Source organism: Pan troglodytes, chromosome 5, assembly GCF_028858775.2.
Source record: "Pan troglodytes isolate AG18354 chromosome 5, NHGRI_mPanTro3-v2.0_pri, whole genome shotgun sequence".
Taxonomy (NCBI): domain Eukaryota; kingdom Metazoa; phylum Chordata; class Mammalia; order Primates; family Hominidae; genus Pan; species Pan troglodytes.
This window is the reverse complement of record NC_072403.2, coordinates 147,881,676-147,898,422: the sequence shown is the minus strand read 5'-3', so window position 1 is coordinate 147,898,422 and position 16,747 is coordinate 147,881,676. Positions and strand designations below refer to the sequence as shown.

At 39.5% G+C, this 16,747-nt stretch overlaps 1 protein-coding gene across 3 annotated transcripts in view; it reads right to left on the bottom strand.

Annotated features, from left to right (window-relative positions):
- Positions 1-16,747, bottom strand: part of PDE7B (phosphodiesterase 7B) — a 686,767-nt gene that overhangs the window by 150,227 nt on the left and 519,793 nt on the right. Inside the window, exon 1 of one of the 3 annotated variants that reach the window (XM_001157383.8) lies at positions 8,190-10,841. The exons of the other annotated variants lie outside the window; for them this stretch is intronic. Within the exon in view, the coding sequence (XP_001157383.2) occupies positions 8,190-8,427 (238 nt within the window). The 5' untranslated portion in view covers positions 8,428-10,841. Of the gene's footprint in view, positions 1-8,189; positions 10,842-16,747 lie in introns of those variants that run through there. 3 annotated transcript variants of the gene reach the window in all.

Here is a 16,747-nt window from a genome sequence, read left to right as displayed (position 1 = left end):
TTGAGGCTTCCTTCTGCTGGGAGGAAAGAGGATATGGCACAGGGTAAGGTCATGTCAAAGAGACAGTTGCAAAGTCTACTCCTGATACCCTGGGGAATTGCAGGGAAGCGTCACAGGCAGAGCCCAGTGGCACATGAACATGCCTTTGCTTCTCCCTCTGAGGTTGGCACCTCTCAGGTGTGTGCAGGAGAAACATTGGATAGGTACGTGGGAACCCAAGGCACATATTCACCCAGATGCCAACTTGGAGAGGAGCAAAGAGTGGCAAGGTGTTTATTCAAAAGAAGTAATCGAGAAGAGACTGACCACCATGGTGCTAATTAACAAGTTTAAATTTCCCTATTCCCCATCAGGGTGGGCTCAAGAGGATAATTTTCTTGGTTGAAGAAGAGACTCAGGCTACGTTTCATCACATATTTGAGTGCGCAAATTTGAAATCTCTGTTACAAATGTTTTAAACAGTGACTGTTTCCTTCTCACTTCTGTATGTATTTTTTATTACATTTCTTATATTTGAATGTTTCTTTGTAGTGACCTTACCTGACTTCCTTTTCCTGGGTGCTCTAGGCCTGCCTGTCTGCCTGTCCCTTCTTCTTTTCTTTCTAAATTATTTTCTTCAGCAAACTATCGACTTCTTTGAATGCACGACTGTCACAGATCCTCTAAATGTACATGTCCTGCAGGTTTTCTGAAGTGCTTGTCACTTACGTTTATAGATTTATGTGAAATATTTGGGTGTCATCCAAAAAGATTTGGAGAAGGAAGCAAGAAAGACAATCTTTCTTTAGCTTTGGCTTTAATTCCAGAGGTTAAGAAACATTAAAATTCTAATTATTGCATGATATGTGTCTTATTACCCTTAGTTATTTAATTTTCCTTTTCGATACCTTTACGGAAGATTTACGTTCAGTCCCATCATAGCTCTAGCTCTGATTTTATTTTACAATTTTCTGGCTCCTGTACCTTTCAATTTCTACTACCACATTCATGCAACTGCGACTCGGTCTCTCTTGAAATTTGTCCTTCTTTTCTCTCTAGTGATTCTATTTTTCTGTAGTAAGCTTGGCCCCTTGGACCCAAGGCTTTCCACAACTAAATCCTGCTTTGTCTTTGTCAGCCATGCCTTCCAACTGCATACAAGGCTGACAAGTTTTCTCCTGTCACTCATGATGAGAATTGTGACCTACTCACTGGAGTACTCCCTCAGCATTTATGTTACAGCCGATGAAGTAACAAAATGCTCAGGACAGTAACTTGGTTTATAAGCTCTAAAATATATGTCCTGTGGATTTTTTAGGTAAGAAGAAGTGCTTAGAAGGGGCCTCTAATAATTTTATAATTTCAGGAAATTTAAGACAAGTTCAAAGATACAAAACTCATTTCTTGGGGTGGTCTTTTGGCATTTTAGAGATTGAAGTCAATTCCAAAGAGAAATATATGGAAAGGCAGACAGGGATAAACAGGAAAATGAAGTATAAAGTTCACACTGTGTGTATATCAAGACTACAGCATTGCATTAAATCACAAATTCCGTGAGCTCTGCTTACTATTTCTGATATGATGAGATGTACCTAGTATGTATTATCAAGAGTACTGAAAATTAAAGAGTGGAAAAAGTCAGATAGAAGACAGTACACAGTTTCAGTTACTTTCGTGAGTTAAAAAAAAAAAACTTGAAACTTTCGGGCTTTTCACAATAAAGCTACTAATTTTTTTTTTTTTGGAATTGGTCTGATGCAAAAGTCAATGCTTTTCTGTCCAGTTGAACCAGCCTTGTTTAATTTTTTTTTAAAGGGAAAGAAAAGAAAAAAGAAACTGTTTGCAGAGAACGAGCAGAGATCTTGGGAATACCATCCTCCATTGAGAGCCAGCCCCTCAGAAGCTCATTTGTAGGGCTGGGTAAACACACACCTTCTGCACTCTATTTTTGAAAGTATGTTCAGGAGTCTACAGACTGTTATCTGTAGAAGAAGCCACTTTTGAAATTTTGGTTTATGTAAAGTGTTCCAAAATGCATGAACAGAGTAATTATTTTAAAAGTCTATAAATGCATGCATTTGCTCTAAAATTTTGTAATTATCAGTAGATTACAAGTTCTCTATAGGAAGAGAGAGCTGTCTCATATTAGTTTTGCACTTATACCTTTTTTAATAGTTCTGAACTTCACTCTTGTGTATTCTTTTATTTTAAAAGCTATAATGACTAATCCTGATCTTCTGCTGGAATATGTTTAAATAGGATTCCATTAAAAACAAGAGCTAGAATTCATGTTTCTTGAGTAATCTGTCCCTAAAAAGATGTTCATTCATGCATCTGATGGCAATTTGTAAGCTATTTTATTCCTTCTGATAATTTTATTTTTTCACATATCAAAATGTATTGAGTGGCTGACATGCAACAGATCTTAGGGAAAACATGAAAAAAACAGAATGTTCTCCAGACTCTCAAAGAGCTGGAATCTAGAAGGAGAGGAAGAAATGTACACTAATTGTAACAAAATTAAGTGATTTGCCTGTTAAATAAATACAAAGAAAGTTCTGTGGAACTTCAGAAGAGAAAGGCATATTTTCCTTCAGTAATCTCAGGAGGGATTCATGAAGGGGCTAGCATACGAGCGGGATGTTAAGTAAGGAATGGGATAAATTAGGGACATGGAGCAAAGTCATTTTAAGCATTGAGAACAATGAGCAGAAAACAAGTAGGATGCTGTGGGAGGTTTGTCTTGTCTGGGTGGAATATGAGTACTCAGAGGGCAATAATGACAAATAAGACTGGAAAAATGAGTTCGTGCCAGATGGAGAACTTTGAATGCAGGAGGAAAGAATTTGGATTTTCTCTGTAGACACTAGAGAATTATTAAAGGATTTTGAAGAAGGGTTGAGACATATCTTGATTTTTCTTTTAACACTGTTGATCTAAATCACAGAATAGAATGACAATGGATAGAGAGAGTTGAAGGCTATCGCAAGATTATAGACAAAACAACATGAGATTTGACCAAGGGCCATGCAACTGAACAGAGAAAAGATAATGAATGAGAGAAGTTGTTGAGAAAAATAACACCAACACCAGTAATTATGAGAGTATACATTTACTGAGAGTGTGGTGGAACTTAGGTTCTATTCTAGGCACTTTTTTTTTTTTTTTGCTATTATGTCATTTAATCCCGACAACAACCTTAAGCAAAGGTGCTATTATTAATTCTCTTTTTACATAAGAAGAAACTGAGGCACCGAGAGGTGAAGTACCCACCCAGGGTCACACAGTTCAGTAATGGAGATGCAGAATTTAAAACTTTTAAGATCTCAACATTGCAACCACACTCTGGCACCCTTAGCCTCTCTTATGGACTTAGAACTAGTGGGAATTGGGGAGCTGGAGTTAGCAGTTTTGAACCTTTCATGAGTCATTCATGAAAATAAGTCAGGTGAAGGAGAAGGTTTAGTTCAAAGTGAGATGATGTACTCCAGTATTGACTCAATTTGCATTCACATTTAAGAGATGCATTAAATTATTAATGATTATTATCCAGCATCACTACAGAGTGAAAACAGGCTGCTAAAAGCAGTTTTAGAAAAATGTTATGAATTAATACTTATCTGCCATTGAGACTAATTGATTCCTTGCTCAAAGCAATTTGTCCTGCTTTGAATGAAATCATTAGAACCGATGAGTATTTGAAAGTGTGTATAAATTTTTACAAGTGTTTTTGAATTTTACCAGTTTTACAGCCAGTAGTTTGAGTTGACAGGTTTAAACTAACAAGTGCTTGTTTTCACACTGTAGTTGTAGACAGAGCTCTGATTCATAAATCCATAATTGTTCTTTCATTAAGCTTTTGATTCATCTCTGAGTCCCTGGTGCCTAGCACAGTGCCTGGTATACACTAAGCATCCCATAAATGCTTCTTGATTATAATGATCGAAATGTTCATTCTTCAACATATTTGATTTATATTGTGCTTGATACTTGAGACATTTTGAAATAGTAGTTTAAATGTTAATTTGAATTGTAGAGTACTGGAATCAGAGAATGGTTCTGGAGATTTTCTTCTCTGAAATAATTTGATATTCAGGTCTGAGCATAAAGAAAATTTCTGATTTTGTATTCTCCTTGAAAGGCAGGAGACGTTACAATGGCTATGGGGAAGATGGATTTCTTTCTTTGAGCGATTTGTGTGTATTTATATTTTCCTAGAACCAAAGCTTATTGAAATGGGAACGAGTTTAATAAATAAGTAAACTATAATGCAAAATTTAGCCCAGAGACACCGAAATGAAAGGTAAGTTTCCCAGTTGCAGAGTTTGCGGTTATTTGGTTGAATTCCAAAATCTAATTATTTATTCAACTAAGAACAAGTCCTGCTAAGCGATATCTAGTCTTAAACAGGTTGCTGACTAGAATTATAATTAGCATCATATTTGTCCTCACAGCATCTGAGAAGCTACTTAATTATTTTCTATCCTCATCCCTCTCCCCACTCCCCACATGGGTGCATGCTGTCACTGCAATGGTGTAAGCTGACTTTCTATTGATAATAGTTGGGGATCTTTCCCTGGATATTTGCAATACTTGAAGCTTGGATATAAGACTAAAGCCCACAGAATAAGTAGAAAATGTATACGAGACACAATCCTTTGACTTGTTCTGCATGGTAATACTATTTTTCTGGTTTGACCAAGGTTTATATCACATCATGAGTTCTCATTTTGCCCCATCTACATGTAATCAATAAAGCTGTCTTGGTTTAAATTTAAATTTCTATTGCCCAGCATGTACCCTGACCACATGAGTTCTGTGGACCAGAGTTGGGCAATCGAAATGCTGGTCTGGTTCTGATACAGTTTCAATGTGTGATCCCGGATGCCTTATTGAGTCTCTCTGAACTATTTACCTCATCTCCAAAATACAGGGGTTAACTAGATAATTAGATAATCCTTTGTTTGCTTCATAAAGGGAAAAAGATGTGAGTATTAACACAATTAAATAATTGGGTACAGTTCAAAGAACAGAGTTGACACTTGGACCTCAAGCATGCTGATAACTTCCAGAGCCCCTTGCTAGGGTGAACAGTGCCTTGGCCAATGCCCAGCTTTGGGGGCACTCCCAGATGCATAGATCTAACATGTGAAGGTGACAAGCTCCTCTTCCTTCCTTCTATCATCTCCCATTCCCTCCTACAGTCTATTGCTTTGGACAGCCACCCAACAGTCGGCAGAGCATGCCAGTCTGAAGATGGTGGAAGACGTTTCTATGTATCACCTTCTCTCTGGCACTCCCCCACTTTCTCCAGGGGACTGTTCTTTCCATTCCATACTCCCAATTCAGCGTATTTCACCTTAAAATCTCTCACGAACACATATTTATGTTCCCATTTTTTTTTATTCTCTCCTTTTATTACCTTAGCCAAATCTCAGAACATTTTTCTACTTCACTTGTGAGAAACAAAGTTCCAGTCTTGTTGAAGAAGTGTGCGTAAAAATAATGATGCCCTTTGCTAAGGAAAAGAAACACTGGGACTTTTAAGGTTCCATTAAACACATTAAGAGCCAATGACACCATCTTTAAAGTCCTCTAAAGTAACTGTTGGTTTGATTCAGAATTTCTGCAATTTCATGGTTTAAAAAAAGTTAAATCAATTCATTATCACAAGCAGTCAAAATATACACAGAAAGTTATAACATTTAATTTTCCTGTTTTTAGTTACTAGCACAGCAAAAATATGTGTGCTATAAATGTAAAATGTTAAGTAACTACAGGTAAAGATAGCAAAGAGGAGGGAATAGATTACCACTGGGGGAGACAGGAGGCCGCTGGAGATCAGGAAAGGCATTTTAAAGAGAGAGATGCTTGACCTGGGCTTTGTTGTTTGAATAGAAAATTTTCAGTTGACTGAGCCAAGGAAGAAACATTTCAAGCATAAAGCAAGGCTCACCTGATGCATAGTCAGTTGCTTAAAAGGATTATGAAAGTATAAATTGAGGAGACTGAGGCAAGGATGAAATGACAGAGAGAGAGAGCGAGAGAGCACCATGTGTCTTGCTGTTTTTTGAAGAGCTGTCTATCATAAACCTCTGCCTCTGTGCAGGAACTGAAAACAGCTTAAATCACCACTTTCTAAAAACAAACAAAAAAATGCCAGAAGTTTTGAAATAGTCTGTAAGTGTTCCTGAGGGCCCCATTGTTGTGCTGCTGTGGTGAAAATGATGCAGCTGAAGACACCTGATGCTCAGAGGAAATGCAGCATCAGGGATAGGATGAGTAAGGAAGAAGGTAAGAGACAGTTTGGAAAGTGAAGCCACTCATCTTTGGGGTTGCATCCTATGACCTGCTGCTGCATAGATGGATGATGATGAAAAGGTTTTATGCCCATTCCAGTAAGGATGAGCCCTCATCTCCCTGAGAGTGAGGAGGCACAGGAGGAAGGACAGGAGGCAAACACACATCCTTTGGAAAGGTGTTATAAAGCCTGTCTCCACACAGGCAGGCAACCTCAACAGCAGACCAGGGTGCAGCTTCCCTGGGAATCCAAGTGGCTTCAGAGACAGTTTCCACTGAATGTGAGGCAGTGGTAGAGAGGTATAGTAAGACTCAACAAGCTCTGCTTCATCATGTCCAGAAAAGTATGCCTTTTAAGTAATAAGAAGCTACAGGAGTTCTGCTCTTTCTCCAGGGTATAGCTTTTTCAGGAATTAGATGCTCACTAATAGAGAATATAAATAATAATGTACACCTATCTCCACAGACATGCTAACAACTATTGAATTAGATAGTTTTATCAAAGGGTGCAGTTTGTAATAAGAATTTTAATCATTTAATTGACTGAAACAAACCTAAAGTGCTAAGAGTTGAAGTGTCAGAGTAAAATTTTCTGCCCAGGTGGGTTTTTCCATTTTTCTTACCCTACTCACATGCAACACTGGTTTAGCGTTACCTCATTTCATCTGACCAAGACCCATCTCCCTGGGCATCCTTCTCCCAATTGCCACATAAACCTCAGTTTTATTCGTTTCCCTCACTTTCCTATGTACTCAAGGACTCATTGTTTACTGGAGACCAACCCTGTTTTTTTCTCCCTTTTAAATCTTTTCTTTTCCCAGAGTATTAACTTCTTAATAATATTCTTTACAGATTATTAAGTCATAACTTTAAAAAAGTTCCTGGCATAAATCATTAAAATCAAAACTAGCCAGATTTTTATTTCCTACTCTGTTTCCACGAGAAAGGGAGAGGTAATTTTTGATGTATCTTTTCCATCTACCCCATCCCTCACCGCCAATGGCACGCCAGGATTCCACTGCATAGGGCTAGCCAAGACTTCAGATGCATAAACACACACTCATGTTCTTTCTTCTGAAGTGAACCCACCACTTTCCAAATATCTAGCAACATATTCCTCAAAGAAAGAGAGTGCCCTGTAGTCAGCTGTGGCTTTCTTAGTTTACGAAGCCCCTTGGGATCCTTCCCAGGCATGCTGGGTGTCTTGGTGGTGGTTGTATCCACTGTCAGAAACACAGTAAAGTTCTCCACAACCGTCCCAAACACAGCACATTCTTATGACAAGACAAAGTCCCTGGGAATCATTATTTCCACATTTGTGAGTGAGTTGATATCAATAAAGGTGTTTATATTGCTGACATTTGCCAAAGGGGAAACGAAGTCAAGAAAGTTTACCAACTTGCCCAGGATATAAAAAGCTTGCATGCCAAACTCAGTGCTGGGAACATAATACATGCTGTAAATGGCATAGCTAAAAATTGGAAAATGTATTTTACTTTATAGAAAGAATGATAAAAAGCCACCCAAGGAGAATATTCTCCTAGGGATATCTCTAACTTGTTGACAAGAAATGTTAGAGTCAGGATGGCCATTAAAGAGCATCCAATTCCACCCCCTCCTTGGTGGGGACTGAAACTCAGGAAATTTGGCTTGTGCAAGCCCAAAGGGCAAGCATTTGTCAAGCTGAGTCCGGGACCCAGGTTTCTTGATTTCCAGTCAAATGCTCATCCTACTAAATCACTCTTAATTTCAAGATGCATTTCTATCATACAGCAGACATTTGGAAGTCACAGCCCTCGGACCTGATGCTACACAGTTCATTTTCCTCCCTATGGCTTGGACCCTCCAAAGAAAGGGAGTTAGTTATCAGACTTGGTCCTGTGACCTATTACACCCCATGGTCAATTTACCTGGAAAGCTGCGGAGAGCATCTTCATTGTCCAGAATGCCTCTCTGTTTGGTCGCCTGCAGCTCACTTTTGGATTTCCAAACCAGCTTTACCATCCTGATCATCTCTGGCAAGTCCCAGGGCAGCGGCCCCTGCTGGCACCCCGGCCGGCTTCCCGGGGAGGAGGGCAGCACACCTTCTGGGCCTGTCCACCTCCTGCCTAGCTCTGCTGGGTGGAAATAGCGCTCTAGCACAGGCATTCTGTCTTGTGCCCCAGAAGAGGAGGTAGTGGTGGTGGTGGTGGTGCTGCTGCTGCTGCTGTTGCTGCTGCTGCTGTTTCTGCTTCTGCTGCTGCTGCTGCTGCTGCTGCTACCACAGGAGAAATTCTTCCCAGGCAGGGAAAAGCGAACCCCCGTAAGATCCTCTCCAGCTTCGGAAAGACAAGCCTCCTCCAGCCTGGCACAACCTCCCTGTCTCTTCAGGCCCTCCACAAACACTGCCGACGAGAGCGATTCACTTCCCTAGGTTTCTCACTGGTGAGAAACTGTTACTGTACTCCTTCCTTAGAGATAGAATGCATTTTTTTTCCCCTCCTCTCTCTGGCACTGAGTTCACAGCACTTAATTAATCCCAGGCTACAGCTGGAACGACAGCAGGGAGAAAAAAAAAGCCATCGAGGTTCTAGCATTTGCTTTTCCTCTTCTTTCTTCTGATTTATTTGTTCTCAGTTCTCTTTTGGTGCTTGTCAAAGTTTGTTGACTCTTAGCTCTTTGTCGGCTTAGCTCTTAAGGACTTCAGGCAAAGAAGTGGGGCTTCCCCTTTGCTAACCTCACAGAGGGGTTCCCTCCTTGCTGGAGGCCAGTTATCTGGAGGTGTCAGGTGAGGAGTCACCCCTGTGGTACAGGCTCAGGCCTGCAAGCCCCAAGGAGTTCTCAAAAAAACAGAGGAAGCTGAGAGTCTGCAGAGCCAATCTGCAGCTGCTTCTCTCTGGAGGGCCTGATGGGGGTTGGGGGGCACCTTGCCCAGTCACCAAGACCAGTGCTGGGATGGGCTTGGTTGATCCTCAGTGCCTCAGTTTGATCACTCTCGCTCCTTCTCCACATCCCTCCCCCTTGTGTCATTTGGTTCTCAGCAAACCTATCTGGGTTATGACCTATTAGTCAAATCCCTTCATAACCTCAGCTGCCCTTCAGCTGGAAGGGAAATAACATTGAATCACATTCCACAGTTAACTCCGAAAGATGCGAATTCGGGAAGCATCAAGATCCTCATGCATATGGGCAGTGGCCTGCATAGCCTGGATATGTGGCTCAGGCTCGTTCAAAACCCATTTTCAAAGGAACAAGCATTTTAAAGGATGTTCACAGGGGACATAAATGGCAGTGAAAGAAAGAAAAGAATGTTAACAATTCACCTTCTGGAGGGAGAGCACTGTTGACTTATTATGTGGGCCACTGACTACTGTGTCCCCGACCTGAGAGTGGTTGAATCGAGGGCAACCTCAACTGTGGGCCATGCTTCTTGTTCCTAGTCTCAGAGATGGAGGCGCTAACCCTGAAAGTAAGAACCAATTCAACAAAAGGCGATGCCCCCTGTAGCTTATGTGAAAGGCCTTGGACAGAAACGAAAGTAGGGTAGTATTGTATTTGGCACTTTTGCCAGCAAATTGGGTTTGTAGGAACAATTTGAACTTGTACATTCAAGTGAATAGCCCCTGTTTTCTTGGAGAACATTGTAACAATCCCATCTTCCTCTCTTCACGTCTCCACATTGCAAAGTGCTTTATTTTGCTTGGCATGCCATTTTGCTGGTGTATAATCTGTTGCTTCTGCTCTACATTCCTTTCAAGGCTGGTTTATCACACAATTATTTGATATTTCTTCATGGGAGAGAGGAGGAAACTTGGGGAAGAGGAGAAAGATCGTTGTAGAGTGTGTTTTATTTTCATTACTCCCACCTCATTTCTTTTTAAAGTTGAAACCAGCAAAGACAACTGTAATTTTATTGTTGTTTTATTATTTCTCTAAATCCATGGTTAATAAGTTTAGTTTTCCATACTGGATTAAGTGAATTTTCTTTTTTCTGGATGGAAAAGCATACTGGCAAACCTACTCTCCTTCCTAACAGGTGAAGAAGGGTCAAGAGGGTATAAAACAATAATAAAGACATTGAAGACACTGCTTTTGGTGAATTTTGTTATTAAAATATTGATCTAGCAGCTCTTTCTATAACAACCAGATATACATACAACACAATTAGGGAATAATCAGTGGTTTACTTGATTAGAAAGATGTGCTCTTCCTTATTCCCTCTCTGATAAGAGATGAAAGGATTTCACCATCAGTTCAACACTTCCACCACTTTGACAGCCCGTCCAGTCCTTATCTTACCCTTCCATCAGGCTGGGGGCATCAAGACTCTCTAGGATTGAGATGATTTTATTTAATAATCACATGTAGACTGTTTGCTTTATTATCATATTTCCTGAATAATGTCTTAAACTCACTCCTCAGTCACAAACTTCCTTGACATAACAACTGAAGAGTTTCCTAAGTGTTTGACTATTTTTATTTTTGTTCAGTTATTTTGCAATAGTACTTAGCATCAGGATATCCTGACCCTTGGAACAAAGGGGTTAAGAACAAAGAAAACAAATATGTGATATAATATATCACATACACTAATGTACTAAGAACACAACACTTCATTGTTCATTTCTTCAAGAATGACTTTTTAAAAAAATCCAAGGATATACATTTCCATTGTATCCTCTGTACTATTTTACCTAGTTCCTTGTAAAAATATCTTAGAGAAATTACAAAATGTTGGATCACTGAGCACGAATACTTCCTAGTGGAGATGAGTCAGGGCCAAGCAATCACCATTTCACATTTTCATTCCCAAGGAGGAACCTACTTCATCTGAAGGTTTGAAAACTGGAAATATTTGCACAATTTAAAAAAAGTTCCCCCAATATGGGATTATTTTCATCCTGGAGTATAAGGGCAAAAATACCACAAGAAAGGTCATTCTCATGGTATTTCTGGCTCACATAGAAACAGGAAGTACAGGAAATCTTGCGAGAAAGCTTGGCTCGGAAATTTTTGGCTCAACTGCAGGTTCAAGAGATTGGGACAAACTGATGCGAGTCTAGTACTTGCTGGACTAAAACCTCTCTACCATGTGAATTATCTGAAAGGTGGTTTTGGTACATTTCGTAGCTAACATCTCATAGGCTGAGATCTCTTTTGTTTTTCAGATAGTTACTTTAGAAGAACATGCCTGTAAACCTATAATTTTCACTACTCAGTGGACATCATTCATCTTGATATGGTATCTGCAGCCAGAAGTTTGGATCACTGAGGGTGGGGAAAGGGTGGGGTTGTTATGTGATCAAAGGAATCATGGAACAGAGAAGACCCATCTAGGTAACTTGTGAGGATTCTTACACATGTTAATATCAGTAATTAATGGGTTGCAGACAGGACATTTTAAGATAGATTTTCAAAATAACCAAGTTCTTTTTCAGGCATTGTGAATCAACCCAAAATAATGGGAACTAACAAAGTCAAAACAGCTTGTTCCAATGGACAATGGACACCTAATTGTATCAAAAAGACTTTGCTGTTCCTGGAAGTACTGCTACTTGTTGAGGGTGTGACGGCTTCATGGCTTCGAGGTTACTTTGAGGAGCTGGGGTGCTGGCTGTGCGGGCCCTGAGGGCCCAGGGTCCCTGAGGGGTGGTTGAAGTGCACTCCAATGCATCTGGAGGTGATGTTCTTACTGACAATGAGCAGGTGACTGGGTTGGAGAGGGATATCATGATGGCTGCACGGAAGGGACTGGACCCATATAATATACTACCCCCAAAGGCAGCTTCAGGTACCAAAGAGGACCTTAATTTAGCCCCCCTCCTTCACCAGCAGTGGGCAGCATCTGTGAAGAGAATAGTGCCATCATCTGGTTTTGGCTGGACAAAGGTGAGCCCCGGTGATGCCCTGACTGGAAATTATTACAAGCTGCCCCACCAGTGGACCCACTGAGCCCCTGCACTAAGTTACTCAAAATGTGCTAAAAAGTTTCTTCTTTTCGATAAAAACTAGCCATTGCACTGGCTCCTTCTTCCAAAAACTAAAAATAAAAAGACTTTGCTTTGTGGTTGGAGCTATAAAAGAATGGATAACCCCGATACTAAAGTATACAACCAAGAAAAGTGTTAAATATATAGTTGATTTAGAACCTGGATTATGTTGAAGAATTTTTGGTGTTCTGAGGGCTATGTAAAAATCTTGTAGACTATGGGTGCTCCAGTCACTAGGCAGATAAGCATTTATTATACATGATTTGTAAAATAAGGCATTTATAATGTTAAATATTTCTAACAATTCTAGAGAATGTACCTTTCAAAAAAATGGAAACTTAGAAACATATATCCCTTGTCATTTTCTTTCACTTTGAATCTATTAATAGATTCTTACAAAACAAAAAGTTTAATAAAAATTTTCTCACTCAGATATTTTGGAATTGTTTTATACCCTTATTGACCCTTATCTGTGGCCTATCTTTTAGAAAAAAATGCAAACTATGGAGGGAGTTTATTTATTTTGTCCTGAACTTTCCTCTCCATCAGTTCAAGTATGGATGTGTAAACACACACACACACATGCACACACACGACCACTCTGCTTTTACAAATGCGATTCAAAAAAAAATTCAAAATGAGCAGGGAAGTAAAAACAGGTCTTTCAACTTGGTTCTATACAGTCTAAGTAGAAGAACTGCAAACAATTTAGGAGACATAGAAATGTGATAACTCTGGCCTTAGCTAATCTCAAGAAATAATGCCAGCAAGTAGGAAAAACGACTTAGTCTACAGACCGACCCTACAAGGCAGCACATATTTCCATTGTCATGGGGAAAGGGAGAAAGCATGTGGGGAGAGATGAGGAAAGACAGGTGGGGCGAAGTAGGAGGAGTGTCTAAACCATACCCAATCATTCTCTTGTTCACTCTGCAAATGAATATTAACTGTGGGAGCAACAGCAGAAGGGAAGACCTTCTGTGCTAGCCTTTGGGTCCTTTTTCAGGTACTGGGGACCTGCCCGGCCTCTTGTGCCTTAATTCTGGTTTTCAGTGTGAGTGACCTCTCCCTCCTTTACTTATTCATTTATTTTTGTATGTTTTAAGAGAGAAACTAGGATTTCAGCTAACATCACACTCTATCCTGTTAGCTGTTAAAGATCTTAACTAATGCTAAGTTTACTGTCTCTGTGAATTTTCCAACAAAAATGGGTCCAGTGAGACAAAAGGTTGAGAACAACATGGCAGGAAGACTTGATTTTCTCTACTCAGCTCCTGCCTGCTGATGAATACAGCCTCTTATTCTGTCCCACTACTGAACATCTGATACTTCGGTGTGTGCCCCTGGCACCCTCTGACTATAGCCTTTCTAGGATTTCAGGACTTATTTCTGATTGTGAAAGATCACAGTGGTGGTAGAGTACACTTTTCAGAATTTCACATTCCAGTCTGTCAACTTCTTAGAAAACAGCTACAACAAGGAAATCTCTAAAGTCACTCTCTAAGACTACTTATCTGAGAGTTACAAAAACTGGGTTTTGATCTATACTCACCACTGAGCTTTGCCCCAAATTTGGGGCCTTATCTATAAATGGGTATGATGGCAACAAACATTTTATCCATCACACTGGGATCTTGAAAGGATTAAATAAGACTAGAATGTCAGTTATTTTTAAACTGCAATGTGCTATAAAAATTTAATATTGTTATTTTTAAGCTATATGATATCACAGTTGACAAGTTCATTAAACACAAATTTTGGCTATCCTTCCCTGGGATCTGTTAGAAAGCTGGAAAGTCAAGCCCTTCAACCCTTGAAGTAGGTCTCACTTCGGAAATTTGGGTTCCCCAGCGAGAATGCAGGAGTAAAGGAAATCAAAGGCAGGGCTGTTGGATATAGGGTACTGGGGAGTGACCTGTGGCAGAAGACAGTAAGAGATTTGATGGTAGCAAGGTTCTTAAGGTAGGCCTGGTGAAAGTATGAATGAGAATAGACAGATACAGAACAATGTATGTGGCTCATAAGATAAATATTCTTTGTAAGTGCATTTTGGAGGGATAAAAGCCCAGGAATCATGTCTAGGGTCTCATCCTGCATGATCTTTACCATGTATTATTTAGTGCTCTAGTTAATGCTGTATAGGTTCTCTTAACAGGGAATTTTGTTTTTAGTCCAAAGTGACTAAACACAAAATGTGTTTGATGTTCATGAGCTGTGCAGCTTTGTGTCATATGCTGTGGTAGTGAACATGTGTCTTCAGGCCCCCTACTGGCCTCATTTCCCTAGACAAACTGATGAGGGCCTCAATGTTTTGTTTGGAGTCTTTATTTCTCAAACATTTTTATAACTTTGATTGCTCCTAACTCATCTCTGTTTAATTTGTAAGTGTGCTTAAAAGAAATGTAGTGTGCAGAATCAAATGTGATGTTTAAAAAGTGGCCTGTACAAAGTCTGAAATATGTTAATTTTTTTTAAATAAGTGAGATGCATAAATTTTGAACGCTCCCAAGAATTTGACCAGGTTAAGAAGATCTCAGGGAGACTGGAGGAGAGATTATCCAGACATACTCAAAAAACTGCTGGAAAATGCCTGAGTGAGGGTTCTTTCCTCTTAATCTAATAAAAATAAACTAGACCACTAATAAGATAGAGAAAGATTTTTTATATAAATGACATAACAAAAGGAAAGTGAGAAAATGATGAGGAATCAAGCCTTCTAACAAGATTTCTTTTTGTCCTTGACATTCATTTAGGTTCATATTTATGTAGTTCAAAGTCAATTTGGAAGAAGGAAATTTCAACTGTTCCACATGTATTGTGTGTGATCCTGCTGCCTCTTTCACTTAATTTTTATTTCCCCTCTTTCACTTATTACCTCCTGGTAATTATGAATTACATAGAACGGCTATGCCAAATGGTATCTCCTAGAGGCTATTCTAGATCAAGGCTTCTCAAATATTAATGTGCATTTGAATAACCTGGGGATCCCATTAAAATGCAGATTTCTGATTCCAGAAGTCTGGCTGGGACCTGAGACTCTGCATTTTTAACAGGTTTCCTGGGGATGTCAAGGTTGTTGGTCGTGACCACACCCTGAATAGCAAGGCTAGAGTATAACCATGTGGCAAGGATTTTATGCCTGTTCCGTATTAGTTATTTATGAAAGAAAATGCAGCAACCATCCCAGTCTTTCCAGATACACCTATTAGGACTTCTAAAAACAATCATGCTGGCGCAGGCCAAATACTCTCAATGGAAAGAAGCAACCAGAACTGCTATGTAAGAACAAAGGCTGTATCCGGGGACATTGAACCATAGCTTGTCAATTTTGTTTTATTCTTTTTTTCCCCTTATGGGTTAACTTTAAAGATAAGGTTGACTATCAACTATAAGCCCATGCAATAAATATATGTGATGGAATCTTAAAGAATTTCATAAACAAATACTATTTTTGACAGTCTTTTCTCATCAAATGTCAAATGCAATTTAGTTAGGCCAGTTTCTCCATGACTCCTTCTTTCCAGCATTTTGTTGCACCCCTCCTGCTATTTTCAGAATGGTTGGAATACAGGCAAGGCTCTGAGTCTTTGATCTCCATCATCAGGGATACTTTCAGCAAGACCTGCTCTTTCATTTGGTTTATTAAAGATTTATGTAAAGTAGTCTTTCCATGAAGCCTGGTAATCTTTCCCACTGTGATATTCCAGGCATGAGTGAATGGTGACCAGATGATTCCTCAAAGAAATAAAGATGGAAAAAAAAGGAAGCAGGCATTCATGGTGCTGTAGCCAGTGGCTAATGGTGCTGCTGATTCAGAGAAATCTACAGCAATGTCAGTCTCAGCGAAACACACACACACAACACATGCACACACACACATGCACACACAGCACAAAAGTTGAATCAAGTGAACTTTGCAATAAGCTGCATTCTTTAACAGGTTTCACCTGGAATTCATGCACCCTAGGCACAGTATTCATGGGAAAATGATGCCAGAAGCAAGAGACATGTGAAATCAGCTGGAAGACCAGGGTAACTAAGAGCATGGGTCTAGAACATTACCAGATTTCTACGATTAAAAATTTGTACAGTTAACTAAACAAGAACGCTTAGAATAAATGAAAGCATCTGCTGGTAATTGGAAACACAGTTCACTGTATTATTTTTTCCATTGTCTTTCCTGATTCTTTCTAAGGCTAAGTGCTTTGCCATGGTTATGAACACCAATATTTCCTGATATATATAATCCAGGGGAGTAACTAAATAATGAGAAAGTTGGAAGATATTGCATTAAAAACTAGTATACAGAGTGTTTTATTATTTCTGGTAATTTTAGGAGTTGTTTTCCCCGGTAATGGCAGGAGAATTTAGAGTGAAAATTAAAGGGGTGGCCATTTAACATGTAGTATGTATACAACACATTCTTTGCATGGTACAGTACAGGGATTCCTACTGGACCCTTTTTGTTTGATATGCAGTGTTGCTGGAAGAATTATTGC